Raw genomic sequence first — 22,332 nt, forward strand, 5'->3', positions numbered from 1 at the left:
GGGAGGGAAAGAACACTTGCACTTAGAAAGGTCTAAACATTACAAGTACAATTTCGTTGCGTCTGTTTTTTTCTAAATAATAATTTATTATGTTAGTGGACGATAAAGCAAACACACCTGCAGAGAAAACATGGTTATTCTTTTTATAGAATTCAATATCGAAATTCAATCTCAATATATCAGTTTGAAATTTCAGTGAAATTAGCTCTTTTATCTTTATTTCGTGATTTTCCTTCTATATCTGTTACTTTTTTTTATTTTTTTAAAGTCTTGTTTCCACCTTCAATGATAAGGAACTTGTTTGTGACAAAGACAAGACTAGTTTGACCATTTGCTTTGGCACTATCAATTTGACCTCAAACTAACATGACCTAAACATGATTTATGAATGTAGTATTCAAATACAAGGTCAGCGTAGTAAATTCTGTTTTCAACAAGAAATATTTATTTTAAATAATATTGTTATGATAGATTTTGCCGCCCCGTCAAATGCACGTGTTGCTCATATGGTAGAGTGCAACACTACTTTTGCAGTATTCCCTGATTAATGATGAGAAGAGAATACATCGGTGTGACGGCATTAGATGGCAGTGGCAGATCCAGGGAAGGGGGAGGCAATAGCCCCCCTCCCCCCAGAGGAGGAAACTTTTATTTTATATATAAATAAAACCCATCCCAGAGTTAGGAGCTCTTAAAAGTAGTTCTAAGTAGCAGTATTACAACCCACCGCGTCCCCCAGAAGTCCGTCCTGGATCCGCCTCTGTTAGATGGGAAAAATACGTTCAAGTTTTTGTTTTGCTGGAGTTAAAGAGTACATTGTTCCAATACTATCGAAATTTCGCGTTTAGTGAATGATACATTATTATTAACATTTTCCTGTAATTCTGTCATTTTATTTCCTTCTATTATAATATTAGTGTTGTGTGTGCATACAGAAGTAATTGACCATTTAGTAGGACATCATTTGTATGACACACAACAAGAAACCCAGAACAGACCCCAATGGAACAAGTATATTAATAATGATGGACTAAAGAGAAGAGTTCATGAGCACACATCCTTTGCTCATTTATACGGAGTGTTTCACACTTTATGTTTCAATGTTTCCCATAATTTTCTATATGAAGTAAACTCAAAATTAGCCTTAATTCTGAGTTATAGTCTTCGGAATATATAGAAAAATGGATTTTATTATCAAGTAGACAAGAGATATTGCACTTGAAGATGTGTAAAAAAATAATAAAAAAAGAGAGGAAATCTTAACTTACCAAATTGTAACTTACCAAATTGTATTCCATTTAAGACCTTGAGAATACTGCAAAAGTTTTTCATAGAAAGTAGAAATATCAAATAATCTCTTATGTTTTCAATTTGACATTACTTACTAATTTAAGTGAGATTCCCGCAATAATGTTCCATATACTTTCCCTTTAGCCACTTTTTGTGCTTTGCAGTTTCAAAATTCACTTTTACACTTATTGCCTAGTTCATAACTCAGAAACAAAGCCAGTTTTGACTTTCCTTCTTATAGAACTTTTTGGCTTATTTTTGAGAAAGAGTCATTTTCCAAATTTTCTAACAGGAATTTTGAAACACTCTGTATAATTGATTCCCACCTTTTATTGTTTATTGGTGAAGTACATTGAAATCGCTTTTAACAATTCCTCTTATGATATACAAACAAATTTAAACAACTCGTACTCTCAATACAGAAAATAGAATAAATATTAAAATATATTAGCATTATATACCTTATTTAGGTCTCCTTATGTGATATGAAGAAACATACTAAGTGTAATAATATTAATGATAACAATTCAAGGACATGGCAATCATAATATAGAAAAATTAAAATGGCTATGACTTAATATATATAGAAAACATGACATACTAAAAGATAAAGTAATAATATCTAATTTGATTAAATAACTTATTGACTTACTCAATTGTTTCTTGATTTTTTTAGATGCTCTGAGTTCATCAAAGGTGGTAGTGAAAAATGGCACGAGAGAACAGAGGGAAAAACTAGCAAACAAATTCTGGAAATTTTGCTGGAAGAAATATGTGGACGGCCAATCGGTGGCACTCTAGAAACATTTGAAGGAATGGTAAGTACGTGTAAAATAATATTTAACTTAAACTAAAGAATGCGTCTAAATATTTATTACTGCCGAAATTTTCAATGGAAGCCGGCATCTTCGTCAGTAGCTTTATTAGAATCACATAAATGGACCTTACGTCCCTCCGTTACTCCATACGATAACTCTTGAACGGAAGCGATTTTTTAAATTCCTTTTTCCCAATAGATAGATAGAGCGATTATCTCGTTCGTTATCTAGTTCGTTAATTAAACACAGTCCGTTAATATCTTAACAGTTAACGGCGACTTATAGCGCAATGTCTATATTAAAACTCACTATTGCCAGATACAAAACATACATCAAAGTAGGTAATCAGATTCTATCAATGTTGCCAAAATGTAGATTTAAAGCCGGATAGAATCTGGTTACCTACCTTTGATGTATATTTTGGATTTGGCAATAGTGACGTAACATAGACATTACGCTTTCTTCAACTTATCTCCTTCTTTCGCACTGTGCTATGCTCGTGGTATTTTAGCATCCTTCAGGTTATATTTATCTATTCTGTGGTATGTATTCCTTTTTCCACACTTTTTTTCTCTATTCCGTTTTTATCCTTGTTACGTTAACACCGGAACTAGCTTGTTGTTCCGATACGTGTGGAAAGTGTTCAGTTTCCTCACGGCAGGATTTATTGGTAAGTAACAAACTTTTCGTTAATTTGAAACATCCTGTCATACGCCTACATAATAATTTTAATCTATCAATTGTTTATGTCTCATCTTTGGATATCCTTTTTTTCATTATATGGAAATGTAGAATTAAAATAGAATTGCTCTCCCTTGTGACCTAGTGACTAGCGCGTATGCTTTCGGTATACATGGCCTCGGGTTCGATACCTGAGAAAAGCACAAAAATATAATTTCACAATCATGTCTAAAATGCATAACCGTGGAACATTAAAAAAAAAGTCATTCATTTCTTCTTAATAGAACTTATGCTGGTAATTAAAATAGCAATTACATACATAACAAAGTTGACTAGGTCAAAACTGACTTGACTCAGATAGATCTGGGCCAACACTAACCCGCCAGGAAAGTGGGTTGAACTTTTCTTTTTAAAACTTTTTCTATTAAATGCTGCTCACTCAACATACGCTACTATATGCTTTAAGTACAGTATATAATTAGTTCCGTAATAGTTATGTAAGATGCTGTCAAGGGCGCCGATCCTGGGAGGCCCGGGCGTTACAATGTTCATGTGGGCCCCATATATTTTTATGAAGATGTATTTTTATTGTTAAATGTATTGTTACATATATTTTTATGAATATATAATATTTGGCATAATTTAAATTCAATTTGTCTTAAAATCCTCATATATGCCTTCTTAGACCCTTGTCTGCAACTAAACATACGTCTGAATGAGTTCCCTTAAAGTTACAGAGAAATCAGCGCCCTTGGATGCTGTTGTGATAGGAAATTTTAAAGGACATAAATAAATTAATAACGTAAAATTTGTTAAGAAATAGTCAAAAGAAATGTCAATTAAGAGACATTCACAATCAAAATGTACGAAATTAATAAACCTACGTATTCACCTACGTATTTAATCTCACAATTTATAGATGTAAAACTTTAAATTTAAAACATGCTTTGAGAGTCTATAGGTGATATTCAATTTATGATATAGCACTTAGTTCAACAATTAAATTTAAAATTTTATGTGCAGATTTATTAAAAATATAATTTGCTAAAACACCATTACATTTACAACAGGGATACTCTAGCTCAGTAGTACAGCACTTGCCTCTAGTGCGAAGGGTCCCTGGTTCGATCCAAGGCCATGTGAGTTTGTGGGGGATAACGTTGTATCCATGAGCTTGTCGAGGTTTTCCCGTTTCTTCTTACATTCTCTCTTTATTCCTTTCATTAATAATCCGTTTCCTTTAGTATACACGGCATATCCGTGGGACGTGAAACGAAAATTTCATTTTATTTTAGTATGCGTTCTATAAAATGGTTTCCAAAATGCAAATTAATATAGACAAATAAGACCAAAAAAATTAGTGTAGACTATCATGTGAAACATAAAGCGTAAAGTTGTGTAGACTTATTCAATCAAACACTAGAATTGCACTTTTATATAATTTTAAATCAAGTTGTTGTGTAGAATATACCGTAATCATTAAAACATTTTCCGGAATTTCGTAACTTTTGTGATATTTCGTAGATTATTTCTTCTAGGAAGTTAGTTTTTATCTAGAAATTACCTGCTTCCTACAAACCAATACGAAGCTATAATTCACACTGTAAAATGTTGTGTTGTTGTTTCTCTTTATTTCTAATTAGCATTAATTTTGTTAATTTAACAAATATAAGTATAATTGAAATTCTTTCGCTTCATAATAATAATAAGTAAAATAAATCCGGGCAATGAAATGATATTATGACACGTCCAATTTATATAAAATTATCTCAAGTGTGCATTATTTCAAGTATAATGATTCAATGATTCTACGTATTTAAAATTTATATCAGTGCTACTAAAACAATAAACATTTTCATTTTATATATAGACATTTTAATTATAATTAATAACCTTGGTTGTCATTGATTTTAAAAATAGAAGAGAGTATTATATATTTTTAGCTAATTTACCTTAAATGGTTAAATCCATTTTCAAAGTCTTCATTGGAGCAGCTGTAATACTGGTACAATGATATTCATTCCTTGAACTAACTATAACCTACTTCTGTGTTCGCTGGTTAATTTCCTGACTATTCGTGCTCTGAAAGTTTCTGAACGCCAACATTGGCTGTAAAACTCGACTGTTATTAACATGATCATTGTTGAAAGTTGTTGCCCTGGAAAATTATAAAAATGCAATATTGTCTAAAAAAACAATTACTGATGCACTATTTTTTTCTCTCTCTTATTTCTTTACTTTAAGTAGTTACCGTTTATGCTTTTCCAAGTTTAATCTAATCTGAGACATCTAAGTGTTTCCTCATTCAGATAGGAGGACTTGCAAAAAGTAATGGCGGCTACACAAGTGAAAAGGTAGAGGAGAGATAAAGTAATATATTACTAACTGTTTTTTCTGATAATGCTGTGTTTCAATATTTTTCCAAGGTAACAACTTTCAACAATGATTATATGTAAATAAAACTCGAGTTTCGCATCCAGTGTTGGTGTTGAGAAAGATCTCAGAGCGGACCGAAATATGCATAAATAATCAAGAAATTTATCACCGGAAAGAAGTAGATTATCTTGATTCATTTAATATTGGACGTACCCTATAGCTTCTATCAGCTAATATTTATTCTTTATTTCTTTCTTTTATTATTATTATTCAACTGAAATCTTTTAGTGATGGGAAAACATAGGGAAATACTTGTTAATGTATTCATAGTATTCATAGTATAAATCATTATCATGTAAGCACTAAAATGAAACATTGTTCATTTATTTAAGGTGTGGCTTGACCATATATATAGAATATTTCGAAGATGATTCAAGTCTAGAAATAACACTTGACGAAATTTAAATTATTTTTTATCGTATTAGATATATGATACATACTGATACTTTAGAATAGACATATCATTATATGAGAAATGAACTTCTTTGAACAAATGCTAAATAGCGGAACGTAAGGTGATATTTTAACATCTTGATATTGTTGTTTAGAGCCTGTGCGAGTGGAGGAAAAAAATAAGTCGAATTTAAGATTTAACGTGTAGAAACATCCTGAATCATTTGTTTGTAGAGTTTTAAAAAAAATTTGAACCAACCATGTGATTCCTTATGTGAATGCTGTTAAATGAAATAGAATGAAGATTAAGTGCTTTATACAGTCAGCGACAAAAGTTCTTTCTGTTTGGTACAATTTATTTTGGAAATAACGGTGGAACATACACAGTTTCACCGAGTTTCAAGGCTGGAACGTATAGAAAATTACATTCTTTTTAATTTACTGAATACTGTACTCAAATCGGCCATGCATTTTGATGCTTCTTACAAAATGTATATCGAACACAGTAATATACTACGAACAGTGACTAACAACTTTTCCTAATACATTAGACTTAATCCTAGAGACAAGACAAACTTCAAAATACAAACAACTTGAATACTTTCTTTAATCGATGTCTCTAATTTCCATATCCTAAAATGTCATCATGTTCAATATCTCGTTATACAAAATGCAACTAATCACACTAGATCTACAATTTACACAAAATTCATACGTCCACAACATAGTCTCAACCCTTTCAAATTATCATAATTCTAATATACTATCTTAGATAATGTATCCTACCATGCATAGAATATAACACTTGCCTTAGATCTTCACGCCTCAGCATTTAATTTTTGTTTGATTTCATACTGTTAATTTACTGAAAGCAATCATATAAATAGGTGGGTTATCATTGTTGCTTCAACAGAAGAACGTTACAAATAGATAATTCAGAATATTTCTACACATTAATTAAATTTTAAGTTTACCTAAGTCTTTCTTACATTCTAGACCGTCTCTAAAGAGAACATCTACATGTTTCACTTTTGTACAATTGTTAGTGAAATTCATTTTACAGAAATGCTACCATACTTTCCTTTCACTATTACCTAATTTTTGGACTCACAAATATTACAATTAAGAATAAAAATCACGATCTGAACATGATATAAGAATTAAATGCAAGAAGCAATTATTTCAAGTTCTACCTAGAACATAAGAATTAAGTTCAATAATTATCCCATGTCTTACCCGAAACATAGTTTAAAAATTGAATTCAAGAGATAATTATCCCACATCCTTCCTGAAACATGACACAAGAACTGAATTCAAGAAGTAATTAACCCAACCTCAACCTGGAAGTAATTATTCCAAGAGCTACCGGGAATGTGGTACAAGAATTAAAATTCAAAAAGCTATTATTACAAGAGATACCAGAATATAGTACAATAAAAAAAAATATATAAAACGACTATCCCAAGCTCTATCTGGAAGTAATTATCCTAAACTCTACCTAAAAGTAATCCCAAGCTCTACTTGGAAGTAATTATTTCAAGAATTACTAAAAAGAGAATACAGAAGGTTGCCCCAATAAGAATAGTACACTTTGAAACACTTACCTTGCTAATTTATACTCTTTCTCTATCACCGGTTGCTTTCGGTGGGACGATCACGGATCCGAACGATCGCCGGCAGCATACTTTCCACTGCAGAGAATTCCTGCTTAGAATAGGAATGGGAATATCTAGCCATACGGCTTTGGCCAATTTTCCGAAGATCCTGCAAAGCCTAGGACGGTGTCGAGCAAGTGCGTGTTTGAGAAATTCAAACCCATAGTAATCCAAGGATTTCACAAGGTGAGGTGTCTAAGGATTTCACAAGGATGAGCGAAATTGGGGTCGCTCGAATTCGTATCAGTCATACTATTCTTGAACGCCTGGGATAATCGAATAGTATGACTGGAGGTCTTGTTTAAGTGGATCTATATTTGTGGTCACATCACCGTACAGGTGTGTGCATCATGAAGAAGATACTTGACGTTCTCCTGGAAGTAAGCTGCTTTGAATTTGGTTTTGGAAAGTACTTTTATGGCTGGGAGCGTTCCCCGGCTGCAATATCCCACCATTACTAGAAATCCTTTGGAAAAGCAGCACAAATTCAGAACAGTTCTTTTGATCTGTTTGATGATAAAAGATGGATTGAACTCTAGTCTAGGTACAGCCATCTCTCATTTAGGATGCAGACACATTTCCACTTGTCTCCCGCTAGGTATGTTTCATACAGTTTTCTGGCTTTGCAAACCTCTCCTTGGTGTAGTGCTCTGGGAGGCAGTGTCTGAGCTTGCAAGGCGAGGTTCTTCCGGATGATGTTGGAAACTGTGCCTTTTCAAATACCTCGTTTTACGACTCAACTTATCTTCGTTGGGGACTGTCCTGTGTCACTGCTCTGTTAATGGCTTGCACTGTATGGAGGTTCGAGCGGGCTGGAGCCATATTCTCATTTTCCGACCGACCACCTACCACTGGACCTATTGGGCACACCGTCGGACAACAAAACCCACATCACCTTTGCTAACGATTTAACCCTCTTCATTGCATTGTTTCACTGTTGGTATAATGGGCGCCGGCAAACCTCAAATGAACCCCTTCCAGAAAACTGACACTTCTTTCATCGTTTCACAGATCATGCTCAGTCTATACTGTTATAAATTAAAGAACCCCATGTAGCGAGACATACCAGTGGATAAATATGTCGTTCTCGGAAGGTCAGTGAAATCAACTTTCTTTATCGTGGGGAACTTTCTGTAAATTCAAAAAGCAATTATCCCAAGCTCTACTTGGGAGTAATTATCTTAAGAGCTATCTAAAATACGCCACAAGAATTAAATTTAGAAAGTGATTTTCTCTATGGTTAACTGGAACCTCATGCAAAAATTGAATTATCCCAAGGCTTCTAAGAAAGTAATTATCGAAAGTTTTAATGGAAGATGGTATAAGAGTTGAATTCAAGCAGTAATTATCCCAAGTTCTACCAGAAACATGGTACAAGAATTAAATTAAATGACTAATTATTCCAATTTGTAAGTAATTATTCAAAGAACTACGAGGAACATGATACAAGAATTAAATGCAGAAAACCATTATCTGAAGCTCAACATGGAAGTAATTACCCAAGTTATACCTGCAAGTAACTATTTCATTTTATTTCATTTATTTGCCTGTTTCATTAGCTTACAAAACACGAGAAATTCTTATGTAAATATTAAAGGTGTCAAGAAAATTCATGTAATATTGTCGGGTAGCAGAAAGTATACATAATATTGTACCTATGCATCTTTCTAAAATACTTGCTTGGGGTCCCGGGTTCAAACCCTGCTCCCGCCAAGTGAACTTTGTGGTGGACAAACACCGTGTCCGTGGGTTTTCTTGTGGTTCTTCCGTTTCCTCCCACTTTCTTCATTCCACCATTGCATTTATCTGTCATCACCGTCTCCTTTAGCCTAACCGGCATAACCGTGGGACGTAACACTCAAAAATTTCATTTCATTTTTTCTTTCTAAAATACAAAACCATAAAATACGAGATATCAAATATATAAACATGATCATTTATATCGTAATTAGGTAACTGTTTGTGATTCACCTGGCACGTACTCAGGAGTAAGTATCTGTTACGAACTCTTCATTTAAATATTCCTTAATAATATAATAGCATTTCACAGCACGTAGGTTAAATGACTTCTTACCAAGACGGTAACATTAGTTATATTCTTCAAGTACATAGAAGAACATATGTATGCATACACAACGTAACACAATTCATATACATGATTTTGCTTATATTAAGATATTTTTGACGCATCACAAATATGTCACTACTTTGTCTTGCATTATAGCTATGAATATTTTTGTTAAAGGTAAAAAGATGCCTGTTTTTTACAGTAAAAAGAATAGATTTATAGATGTATAAGCTAGGAAGTGTTAAAATTTTTGCTTCAATGAACCTTTTTACAAGTCGATTTTGTGGGTAATTCGAAAATTATTCTAATCGCTTTCTTTTGCAATCGGAAAGTGCTTAAACTATGTTCAGCGTTTCCTCAGTGTATTATTACGAAGCTAATTAGTGAAGAAACTTCCTAAAATGTGTTAAAGGGATTATTTTTTTAAAAGTAATTATCTCAAATTTAACTGGAATTAAATTCTAGTAGCTAATCATCCCAAGCTCTACAAAAAAGTAATTATTCCAAGTTTTATCTGAAATATGATACAAGAATTGAATTCAAAAAGTTATTATTCCAAGTTATCAGAATTAAATTCAAGAAGTAATTATCCAAAGTACTAACCGGAAGATGTATAATAGTTGAATTCGAGAAGTAATTAACCCAACTTCTATTTGAAATATGGCACAAGACCTGAATTTAAGTAGTAATTTTCTCAAGTTCTATTTGGAAGTAATTATCCCAAATTCTACCTAGAACGTCGTGCAATAATTGAATCCAAGATGTTAGTATCCATAAGTTTTATCTTAACATAGTACATACAAAAATTGAATTGATGAACCTAAAAAGAATTAAATTGAAGGAGCAATTATTCATTGTTCGAACTTCTACCTTGTTGCATAAGATTCAACCTTAGTGTGAAATATTAAAAACTATGTGACTTTCTGTTATTGAGAATTTATATAAATAATCAATATGTTATTCTTGATTGTACGTAGTGAACTACCCTAAAATTAATCACCTTTAATTATTGTAGTTACTATAGTAAACATGAAAAATAATGTAGTTTTGTAGATTAATAACTCACCTTAACAAAGCATCCTAAATATATTTCGGGACAAATGCATCTTCCATCCTCAGATTCATTAGTACGCGGAAGAATTACGAATTACAACTTCCCTTCTTCTTTACATCAATAAGGAAAACTCTGAAGATCATCGGTAAAGAAAATTCTGTTGTAAATAATGGAATAAGTAGACGTGACAAAAATAACCTTTCACTAGAAAGAAACTGATTAGTGATAACTCTAAAAACAAAATGGTGATATAGTTTATAACTCGTGTAAATAACACTTGCATGTACCAGTAATACATCAATGCACTTTCCAATTCTATAGTTATACAAAAAGACAGCAAAAACACTAATAAAGAAGATATTTCACTATGTAACACACTTTGAATTAAGTTTGACGAAAAACATCTAAATGTAAATGTGTAGATTGAAGGTTCATAAATTGTTTCATTATTAAGATTTTCTTTCTTTCTTCTTCCCCTTAATTGGTGTTTTAAAAATTTCACTGCACCAACATCTATGGTTTTATGTGCAACAAATGTAAACTTATTGACTTACTTATGTAAAATTGTTCTGTGTGTAAAATTGTATGTTTACTAAAAAAAAAAAATTACAAATGGCTAACACCGCCATTTGCAATGATTGGCCGACTTAAGAGTCGAAGTGCCTGTCATGTATAGTAGTTAATTGATAGAAGTTATAAGAAAATTAAATTCAATGTGACCTGTTCATGAAAGTTGAGAAGCATAAAGTCAAAATCGGGAAAAACATAAGATTGTCATAATCGGTAAGTATTCTAGTCTAAATCGTGAAGGGGGTCCAACGGGACGAAGAGGGCCAGCTACCCAGTTTGTCAGGGTGTAATGTGTTGGTACAAAGTGAAAATACGTGAATTTTTGATGAGTAGGATTATTGTGGGTGAGTGTAAATATGTTTATGAATAACTGTAATTGTGTGAATTGTATGTATAATGAGCACTTTTCACTTTAACCACTTCCTCTTCTTGATCACACTTCGGGAGATGTTATCCCTGCCAAGGTCACCGCTGGACCTCCGTCTGCTGGCTCTGCTTTTTTTCATCTATATTCAAATTATGCCATCTATCCAATTACTATGTTTACCACAACAATTACTATGCCATGCATTATTATGTTTATCATAACAATGACTACAGAATTGCATATCGCATAGTAATATTGCATATTAATCTTCATAACAAATTCCATTCACATTACAAATATCACGATGGAAACAAAACAATAAACTTCTTCCAGGACATTCTTACTGGGAAATAATTGCAAATCATTCCCCAAAACCCAGAAACTGTATCAATAATTGGTCAAGAAAAGAAATAATAACATATCATAGAATTCTTTTAGGTAGCACTTACTCCAGCAAAATTATTTCAAATCAGAAAAAGACATACTTATCACTGTTGGTGTGATAAGGGTATAGGTGCTCTCAATCATATTATATTCGAATGTACCGTAGTTACTTACAAAAACAGAAATTTATTTTTCTTCAAAAATTAAATTACTTTCTTGGAATGGGTCCATTTTCATACAAATACATATTGGCAACTTATAATTGGAAAGCAATACGAACCATGATACAATTCATTATCCATAACGGGATAAATTTATTAAAAAAAAATACATGGAAAAATAAATTCTATAGATTAAAATTGTAAAAAGGAATATATATATATATATATATATATATATATATATATATATATATATATATATATATATATATATATATATATATATCATGTTAAATTATATATATATCATGTTAAATTATATATATATATCATGTTAAATTAAATACAAAAAAAAGAAAACAACCTGGCGCTGAAAAAAAAAAAGTATGAAGAAGGCACTTGAAAGTATGATCCGAAATATTCCTTCACCTGAAGAAAACAGTAATTTAAGTAGAAACAACTGAGGATTGCCTAACAAACTCAACACTTATAGCCTATTAAAACTTTAAATAAGTTGGAGGCAACTACTGTAACACTATTAATAGTGAAGAAGAAAGAAAAGAATTCCATATTATTGTAATTACTAAATCGTAATAATCATTATCCTATATAACATCATCATAAACCAAAACCTAACGACGATCAACAAACTACTTTCATCTCTTCTTTCAATCAAATAAATGGCACTAAGCATTCCGCACAATTTGCTGACCTAACTACTAAATATATCCCAAAAATGAATTATCATTTGAATTTAAATAAGCAGTGCCCTAGCGATGTTACCGACTTCCTATGATGATTTTTTCTAACATTATTTTCGATTAGGGTCAAATTTTATGTGACGACTAAAGTACGGAAGTAATTTCATAAGTAATGCATAGTAATTTTTTTTTGTGACTTCTACGTTTATTGTTTAGAGAGAATCTCTTTACAGACCTTCAATATACTCTCCCTACTTGGCTATGACATAATCTCAACACCCGAGTAGTTTCTGTATTCCATCAAGAATGCCATCTTTTTGAAGCTGTCGGATGGTTCAGGTAACGGTTGCAGAGAGCTCTTTAACACATGGAAACTGACGTCCATCTTTGGGAACAGGTCGTACTCTGGTGGACTCATGTCCGGACTGTAGAGAGCATGAGGTAATATTTCTTAACCGTATTTGCGAAGCTTTTTACGCACAACATTAGCGATGTGCGGGAAATTATCGGACAATCAGTGGATCCGTCCTGACCAAATGAGGTCAGATTTTGTGCATTCTCCTGCGCAGTTCCAGCAGGAATTCACAATAGTACATTGCTATGACATTTCTTACAGCTGTAACTCTGTCCGTCGTGATAATGCCTTGGTTAAGCAAAAATCATAATTTGCTTAACCTTTGATTGAGATGGGCGGCAGTTTTTTTTGGGTCTTGGAGAAGATGGAGCTCTCTATATGTGAAATTGTAATTTTAATTCCGGCTCAAAGTCTTTAATCTACGTTTCATCAATAGCAATAATGTGACGCATAAAGTCCTCACCTTCAACGTTGAATCTTCGTTTCAGTATTTTGCATTGTCCAGATGTTTCCGCTTCTGTTCAGCAGTAAAGAAATGGGGAACCCGTTGGGCAGAATTTTCTTCTTCTGCAAATCACTTGTCAGAATTCAGTATACTGACGCAGATGGAATCCCTATGATGTCAGAAAGTTCCATGACATGTCACACGGCGATCTTGTTCAAGTGCATCTGCGACAAGTTATACACTTCTTTCATTGGTTGATGATTTCGGCATTGCTCACACGACCACTATGGAAACGAGTACACCAATGAGAAACCGTACTACGGTCTACTGTTGTCTCACCACAGACTTCATGTAAGAAGGTACTGTGAATTTTTGTGGGATTTTTGCCACGAAAATTTTCAATCTTTATGTACGACTTCTGACCTTCAAAAAACACGTTATCTGTAATACCTACCGCCTCCATTTCCAAAACTTGTCACAGCTACACTGAGTTCATTAGAGAGCGCACAAGCACACGTCTTGGTGCATCAACCCCTCAGCTTCCATTGATGAAATATTTATCTCGATTTCGTCATCCAATCCGCAGTGTTAGCATAGTGTGCATTATTTGTGAAATGACTCCTGTAAAAGATTTTGAAAAAATTAGATTTCAGACAAACGCAACTGTTAAGAAACATATAAAAATGAATGTATTATAAAAATACCTTGTCTAATGCAACTCTATCTATTACGAGTCTGGAACTTACTAAAGGAATAATTAACACTTCTGACCAGAGTATATACACTTATTTATTAAAAACTAAAATACAATGCAACGGTTTCGACAACTTAACGTTATCTTCATCAGACACTAGCTCTAATTGGGTGTAAAATAATACCAGTTCAATATTACATAGACGTACCCTTGGAGTAGAGTATTAAAGATTGGGGAGGATCTGACCCAGTGAATCCCTTCCGTGGGTGTTCCGTATTTTCAATAGGACATAGACCAACTGATTCCTGTCTTACAGCAAGTATTTGTAACTGGTGTAGTTCTCTGATTTGCAGAGATTCTTTTTACTTTTTATTTGACGAAACCTAGCATACACTTCTTAACAGAGATGGATAAACACCTATTCAGTTTTTAAATAACTTTCAAGTAAGTGTACTGATTTGAATTCAGTTTGCTTTCAATTTGGAGAACACCGTGTCTCTTTAAGTTAAGGAAATATAGACTCAATTAGTTGCTCTCATTTTTCAAGTTGTTGTCATAAAAAAAGTGTAGGTAATTATCCACGTTTGTTCACGATGGTACATAATTTACGTTACATAGTTTAAAAAAAAAAAAAGTAAAATGTGTTAAGCTCAACATTTTTTTTTTTTTTTTAAATGAACGACTAAATTTGATCGCATACATGTGGACGCAAGGATTAATTATTATTCTTTAAGTTGAATATTTTTTCTTAAGTCAAAGGTAGCAAATATTATATACAGGGTGTTTCAAAACAACACTGACAACGTTTGGGAGGCGATTTCTGACGCCAAGATAAGACGAAAAGTATAGACCAATCTGGGTGCACAAATACTTACTTTCGGAGTTCCAATACTATGAGTCTACCGTAGTCAGGTCAAAACTTCACTTATGAACTAGTATGTGCCCTATCAAAATATCCATGTTTCAGAATCCTGCGGTACTTCCGCAACAATTTTTATAGAGGAAGTTGATGAGTACTTCAAATTATATGCCCGTAGCCAAACTTCCTCTATCAAAATTGTTGTGTGAGTACCTTAGGACTCTGAAACATGTGTTTTTGGATAGCGTACATATTAGTTCCTAAGTGAAGTTTTGGTCCGAGTACGCTAAGTCCCATAGTTTTGGAGCTATGGATCTTTAAAGTTCATTTTTTCATGTTTTCGGCAGCCTATAACTCCGAAAGAAAGCATTTGTGCACCCAGGTTGGTCTATACTTTTTGTCTTATCTTGGTGTTAGGAACCACCTCCCAAACGTTATCGGTGTTGTTTTGAAACACCCTGTATAAAGATTGAATTGGTAAAGTTCAATGACTGTTTATGTGGTAGTAGACATGTATTCATATAATGTGACTTTTTTTTGTTTCTTAAATATTTCCCGTCACAAGATTGATTCCCATCACTATTGGATTTCAGGTTGAAGGCGAAGGCGGTCAGCAAGAACAACAACAACAACAATCGGAACAAGAATAAGATCGATCATAAAGCTACCGTGCACCTTCCAATACCTACCAAACCTAGTTTCCTTTTCCCCGTATGTTTCTTCTGAATGAGTGTGTCTGGTGGTTGTGGGAGAAAAGCAAAGTCTAAAGGAGAATGAGTAAATGTATGTATATACTTGCGTGGCGAAAAAGTGTAATATTCGTAAGTAACAAGATGTCGCTTTTGGAAATATGACAATGTAAACCATCAACATTGACTTTCAAGTGCCAAATGTTCAATAAACAATCGTTTACGTAAATATAAAAGTTTTTAATTATTTACTAGCAGTGCTGTGCCGTAGGGAGGGGTCGAGCGGGACAACAGCTTCGGGCGACGAAGTAAGGGGGGCGCAAAATTCGGGAGAGAGAGAGAAAAAAAGAAAAGAAAAAAGATGTAAAGTTATAAAATTAAAGGATAACTCATTTATTATTAGTTAAAAAAATAATAATAACAACTTTCTAGGTAAACCTCGTACAAAGGCAGTTCTGAGAAATTTCTCTTCGCAAACAGACAAAAGTGTATATACTATGATGTGTGCGTCTTTGCGACGCAGAAACTCCTTTCGCTTCTACAAATATGGATATAAAATTTACTCCCTCTGCATTTCTAACCACAGTGCTTCATGGTTATTTTTAACTATTGCATAGCGTTGGTGGCTGAGAGAATCGGAGGAAGAAGGGACGGGCAACAGTGGATTCATTCGAAGATGAACGCCGGTGAAAGAAGCTGTTAAAAATATCGTAAATGTATCGATAAAAGAGATTCTTCAGAATATTATTTCTAACGAATAGTGTAATCAAAGTGAAATTCATCGAATACCATGAAGGTTATTAATAGTGCAACACTCTTTACCTAGAAACAGGTTGGACATGGACAATTGGACAGATAAGTAAAACTTAAAGGGGTTTTCCCTCTAAGAAGATGTTTCCTTAATCGCGGATCGTGGAAATTGAAAATAGGGCCTACGATAAAGATATAATCGTACGATTAGAACACTAATAATTACACAAGTGTTAACAATGTTTAGTTGAATTATATATATATATATATATATATATATATATATATATATACAGTGGCGGATCCAAGGGGAGGGCTATAGGGGCTATAGACCCCCCCTTGACGCTCAGGTATACACTGGATAAAATGAGCTTTAATCCTGCTTTACACTGGATAAAACGGCAAAATATGGTTTAGCCCCTCCCTTGGTCATATCCTGGATCCGCCCCTGTATATATATATATATATATACATAAGGGCGGAGGGCTATAGGGGATATAACCCCTGCCTTGACACTCAAGTATACACTGGATAAAATAGACTTCAATCCTGTTTTACACTGGATAAAGCGGCAAACTATGGTTTAGCCCCTCCCTTGATCATATCTTGGATCCGCCACTGTATATATATATATATATATATATATATATATATATATATATATATATATATATATATAAATTTCTAGATATGCATGATATCTTGTGTTTTCTTTAATCTCCTGTATGCATGAAAACGAAGTGTTTTAAGTAAACTAGTAACGCTATGTTTCATTCATAAGTGTATTTAAATACTTAGTGTTAACGTTGTAAGTACAGCTTAATATAATGCCCTTACACTGAGTTACACGAGCACATTTTAGTCTCCGAATTCTGGGTAAGTGGGTTGGAAGTGATGGTTGTGACAGGTTAACTTTGTGGGTGCCACTAGGTGTATCTGTGCGCGGGTCCGGTATGCGATAAAGACGGTACTATTGCATGGTGGATCCGAGCGGGGTGTAGCTGGGGGGACCCAAAAGGTGAACAATAGTGCAAGGCTATTAAGACGGCAATGTTCCTAACCACTGAAACAATAGTACTGTATTATCACTCGACCACCCACTTATCTTTTAACAATAAAGTAGCGGAATGCATCAGTGTGTAATAAACGAAATACCGCCACAAGTGGCTTTCCCGAACAGGAACCAGCAAATATTGAACCCAGGACCGCCACAAATTGGCTTTCCCGAACAGGAACCAGCAAGTATTGAACCCAGGACCGCCACAAAGTTACTTGGAATATTACTAGTATGTACTTAAATCCTCTTCTTGCTTTAGGAAGTGATCCTATAATATTACTCATGTTAGGAAGATGCATGTGCACATACACAAAATGGAAGGAAAAGGTAATAAAATGTGCTCAAAATCAAGGAAAAGCAGGGTTTATTTTTGAAAATTTCCTCACACTTCGTGCCAAGCATAGTGGCGCTTCGTGGCTGGTCTATCGACCTCATCCATATATACGGCGGCACCGTCGTATATTCTTGTAATGGGTGCTGATTTTCCACGGCACGGTACTGTTTACTAGTAAAGTAATGTTATAAGAATGGAAGTTTATTAGACTTGATAATACAATAAAAATATATAAATAAATGAAAAAATAAGTATTCGTTATTAATAAATGCTGGGACGGGTGGTCAGTGGCGTGTCTTGTAAGCCAATTTTTGAAGAGAGATGTAGAATGGTGAGGAACTGCCTAAACGGCGAGAGTTGTTCCCGCATTATAATCCTTGCACCCGCCAACTGGAGCGGATTCCAACCCCAGTTGTGTTTCAGAGTCCACGTTAATAGCAGGTCCCGTCCTTCTTGACTTCGATGTTGTACAGGGTGTCCAATATACAATGCAACCCGGAGTGTGGGATAGTAGAACTTTTGAACCTACTATCCATTTCATAAAGATAGGCCCCTGACTTGGCGGTGCTGCCGTGACGTCCAGTCAAAACTTATATTACATTGTCGTACCTCGTTGGAATTGTTGGAATGTTGTCTTTTCAATACTTAAGACATACAAATTTTCATTGTACTGTGTAGTGAGAAAAAAATAGAAATTAATGAAAAATTGCGTTTTTTTTCGTACTTTTTTGGTAAATCAATGTTTATAGGACTATATCTCGGAAAGGAAATAACATGAAATAATTTCCTGTGCACGATATGTAGATGCATATATTACCTGTAAGTTCTGAAAATTTCATTACTCAACACGTAGTAATTTTCTTGTTATTCAGTAAAAAGTGAGACATCATTATCTCTGAATTGCTGCGGTGTATTTACAATCTGAAAAAACTTTTAGAAAGATCTTAAAGTAGCTTTTTCAACCAAACTGTTTTGACTTGTTTTAAAAGATAAACAATCACAAATATGACATTATGATTTTCTCAGCTTTGCGCCCTTTCCTATCGCAGTTTATACGGAGTGCTACGTTGCCACATTTTCCTGGCGCTATACACTCTCAGCCGGACGGGTATTTAAACTTGTCATGCACACTGTCCGGCACTTTTTAGATATTTTTAAAATTTTATGTCTCCACAGATTTTGAACCAATTTCTTAGAAATTAACAGGATATACAGTAAATGTGCCAAGTGTTCAAAATTAGAAAAGCGAACTCTTATTTTGTTTGGATTTGCATGTGATGGTCCCAGGGGTGGACTGGCCATAATCAAGTACCGGCCCGATGGCCGCTGCGCCCTCCTCACATCAGTGCCTATGCGCCCTCCTTGGCCTTTCTTAGCCTCGGGAAGGCGCACAGTTTCCTCTCTGAACACATTTTTTTTTTTTTTAAAAAAAGCAAAGGTACATAATTATTTTATAAATTCGCTAGCCTTTGGCCAGCTAAAGCTCCACCCCAGACCCCGGTATTTGCTCGGCCTGCGGCCTCGCTCTTTATGTTTTCGGCGTGGGAATGCTATTAATGATATTAGATTTACCCCTAAATATATAGATTTGACCCCAATATTAGTCATTTTGGACGATTTTTACATATCACCCTTACCAACCCCACGCTCCACCCCAAATTCCAGTATTTGCTTGGCCTGCGGCCTCGCTCTTTATGTTTTCGGCGTGGGAATGCTATTAATGATATTAGATTTACCCCTAAATATATAGATTTGACCCCAATATTAGTCATTTTGGACGATTTTTACATATCACCCTTACCAACCCCACGCTCCACCCCAAATTCCAGTATTTGCTTGGCCTGCGGCCTCGCTCTTTCTGTTTTTGCTTTGTTAATCATTATAATGATCTTAGGGACCCTGAAATTTATAGATTTGACTCTAATATCGGTCATTTTGGATGATTTTTATATATCAACCCTCCCACCCCCAATGCTCCGCCCCCAGATCCCGTCTTTACTCAGCCTACGGCCTTGCCCTTTTTGTTTTAGGCTTTGGTGGTACCATTAATGATCTCAACGACTTCGAAATATATTGATTTCACTCTATTCTCGGTCATTTTGGATCATTTTTACATGTCTCTCCCTCCCACTCCCGCCGTTAGAGACGCTAGTGGCGTTACATAAAAACAAGACTCCGTTCAAGACTTACAGATGAACATCTGGAATCATTGTTCTTGATGAACTCAGAAAGAGACATTCTGACCAAATAGACAACAATCTTATTATTGACAAAATGTGTGAAAAAAGCAAGGAAATGCGAAGGCTACTTCAAGCATAAAGCAGTGACTTTATCATTTTCCAGTTTTGTTTTTGAATTTCTTTTTTCGCTAGGTAGGTATATAATTCTCAATTTACTTTTGTTAATTTGTAGTAAATGTTTCATGTATACTTTTTATTAACGGTTTTAAAAATAGATGAAAAATAAGTTAATGTTATGATGAACATAGCTTTAAAAAGACAGAAGTATGAAAAATAGCATAAGCCCCAAACTTAACTCAAATATTCAATTATAATTAGGCTGTTAACAAATGTAGCCGAAGAATTTAAACAACTGGTGTGATTTTTGTAGTCTCAGTTAAAGTGTGCAGATTTATATAGGCCTAATATACGAAGCGTGTTTTTTAAGTAAGGCTGTTTGAACATAAGTACACAACGAAAAGTTATTTCAAAAAAGTAAATGTATTTTCAGAAAGTACATACTTTACTCTATTTTTCGACATAGTTGCCAAGTTTGTTCAAACACTTATCATACCTCTCAACTAATTTCAAAATATCCTCTTCATGAAAACTTGCCGCCTGCTCCGATAACCAAGCGTTCACTGCCGTTTTCTCATCGCCGTCATCATTGTAACGGTTGCCACTGAGGTGTTGTTTGAGATGGAGGAACAGATGGTAATCGCTCGGCGCAAGATCAGGACTGTATGGTGGATGGTCTAAAGCTTCCCAGCCAAAACTGTCCAACAAATCGCGGGTCTGACCTGCAGTGTGAGGTCTTGCATTGTCATGGAGAAGAACAATGCCCTTTGTCAGCATGCCGCGTCGTTTGTTTTGAAACGCTCTGCGTAGCATTCACAAGGTTTGGCAGTATGCTTCTGCATTGATAGTGGTTCCTCGTTGCATGAAGTCGACCAACAAAACACCATGCCTATCCCAAAACACCGACGCCATGATTTTGCGCTGGGACAGTCTGTTTGGCCATCACCTTTACAGGCGAGTGTGTGTGTCTCCATTCCATGCTCTGTTGCTTCGATTCGGGCGTGATATGCGAAACCCATTTCGTCTCCAGTTACGATCTGACTCAAGAAGCTGTCACCTTCTTCGTGATAACGAGTCAAGAACTTCATGGCACACTCAAATCTTTGGTTTTTGTGGTCCTCTTTAGGAGTTTCGGGACCCAACGGGAGCACAGTTTCCTAAACTTTAGGTGTTCAGAAACAATTTTGTAAAGCACTGATCTCGACACGTCAGGAAATTCGTTTGAGAGACCTGTTATTGTGCATCGCCTGTTCTCACAAACCCTCGCTTTAACTGAAGCCACCAAATCGTCTGTAATCAAAGAAGGGCGACCGGAGCGGTCCTCATCATGGACGTTGTCACGGCCATTTTTGAATTCTCATACTCACTTACACACTTTGTTTGCACTCATAACAGTATCGCCGTACACTTCGCAAATCCGTCGATGAATTTCTGCAGCAGACAGGTTACTTGCTGACAAAAACCATATCACTGAGCGAACCTCACACGCGGCGGGCGACTTGATAGTCTTAAACATTGTGAAAGCACAGAACCCAACCGTACAGGTCAGCTACAGAGTTGAAACTGAGCACAGTTGTTCCCGAAGCATGTCGGTACACGACGCATACGCTAGTTGCGGTATGCGCGCGAACTACTAGTGTCTACAACAAAACGGACCTTACTTGAAAAACACGCCTCGTATTTAGTACTCAAAGTCTCTTTGTTTGTTCATGAAAATATTGAATCTGTATAATTCTATCGTGATTAACTGCAATAGGTAGTTAATCTTTTGTTGTTTTTTGTGTACTAATTTTCCAGGGGAAGCCCCCCGGCACTTTCTTTTATTAGAAGGGGCTATTCCATACAAGCGAAAGCCTCAGATGGACGGCTCCCTCCCAGAGTATGTGACCGCGCCCTTTTTACATAGCCAGTCCACCCCTGGATGGTCCTCGAAAATTTGTTGCTTTCTGTCAGTTTTTCACTTACTGCACGCAGTACAAAATACACTTGCACAGAAACAAATACAAGCACAAACTTTATTATACGACACAACCTTAGTTGATATGTAATATTGAGTATACACTTCACAGAAAATCTGTTTTCAGATCTAGGAGTCCCAGTACGTCTCTTTAGTGTTGTACATTTCGAAGCACTTTCCCACGCAAAGTCCAACTTTATATATCAGGCAATAAACCAGGGATGCAAATAAGCAACAAAAGTTTACTCGCCCAAGAAAGAAAGTTACTAGCCCACATCACATAATAAAAATAATTTACTTAACTTCCATATGATATT

At 34.9% G+C, this 22,332-nt stretch overlaps 1 protein-coding gene across 1 annotated transcript in view; it reads left to right on the forward strand.

Moving 5' to 3' along the window:
• Nucleotides 1-22,332, forward strand: part of LOC145684381 (translin-associated factor X-interacting protein 1-like) — a 155,820-nt gene that overhangs the window by 76,277 nt on the left and 57,211 nt on the right. The window contains exon 8 of the mRNA XM_081756629.1: nucleotides 1,967-2,108. Coding sequence (XP_081612755.1) covers nucleotides 1,967-2,108 — 142 coding nt within the window. The remainder of the gene's footprint in view (nucleotides 1-1,966; nucleotides 2,109-22,332) is intronic.

The sequence above is a fragment of the Thermobia domestica genome, chromosome 1, assembly GCF_964235325.1.
Source record: "Thermobia domestica chromosome 1, izTheDome1.hap1.1, whole genome shotgun sequence".
NCBI classification, from domain to species: Eukaryota; Metazoa; Arthropoda; class Insecta; order Zygentoma; family Lepismatidae; genus Thermobia; species Thermobia domestica.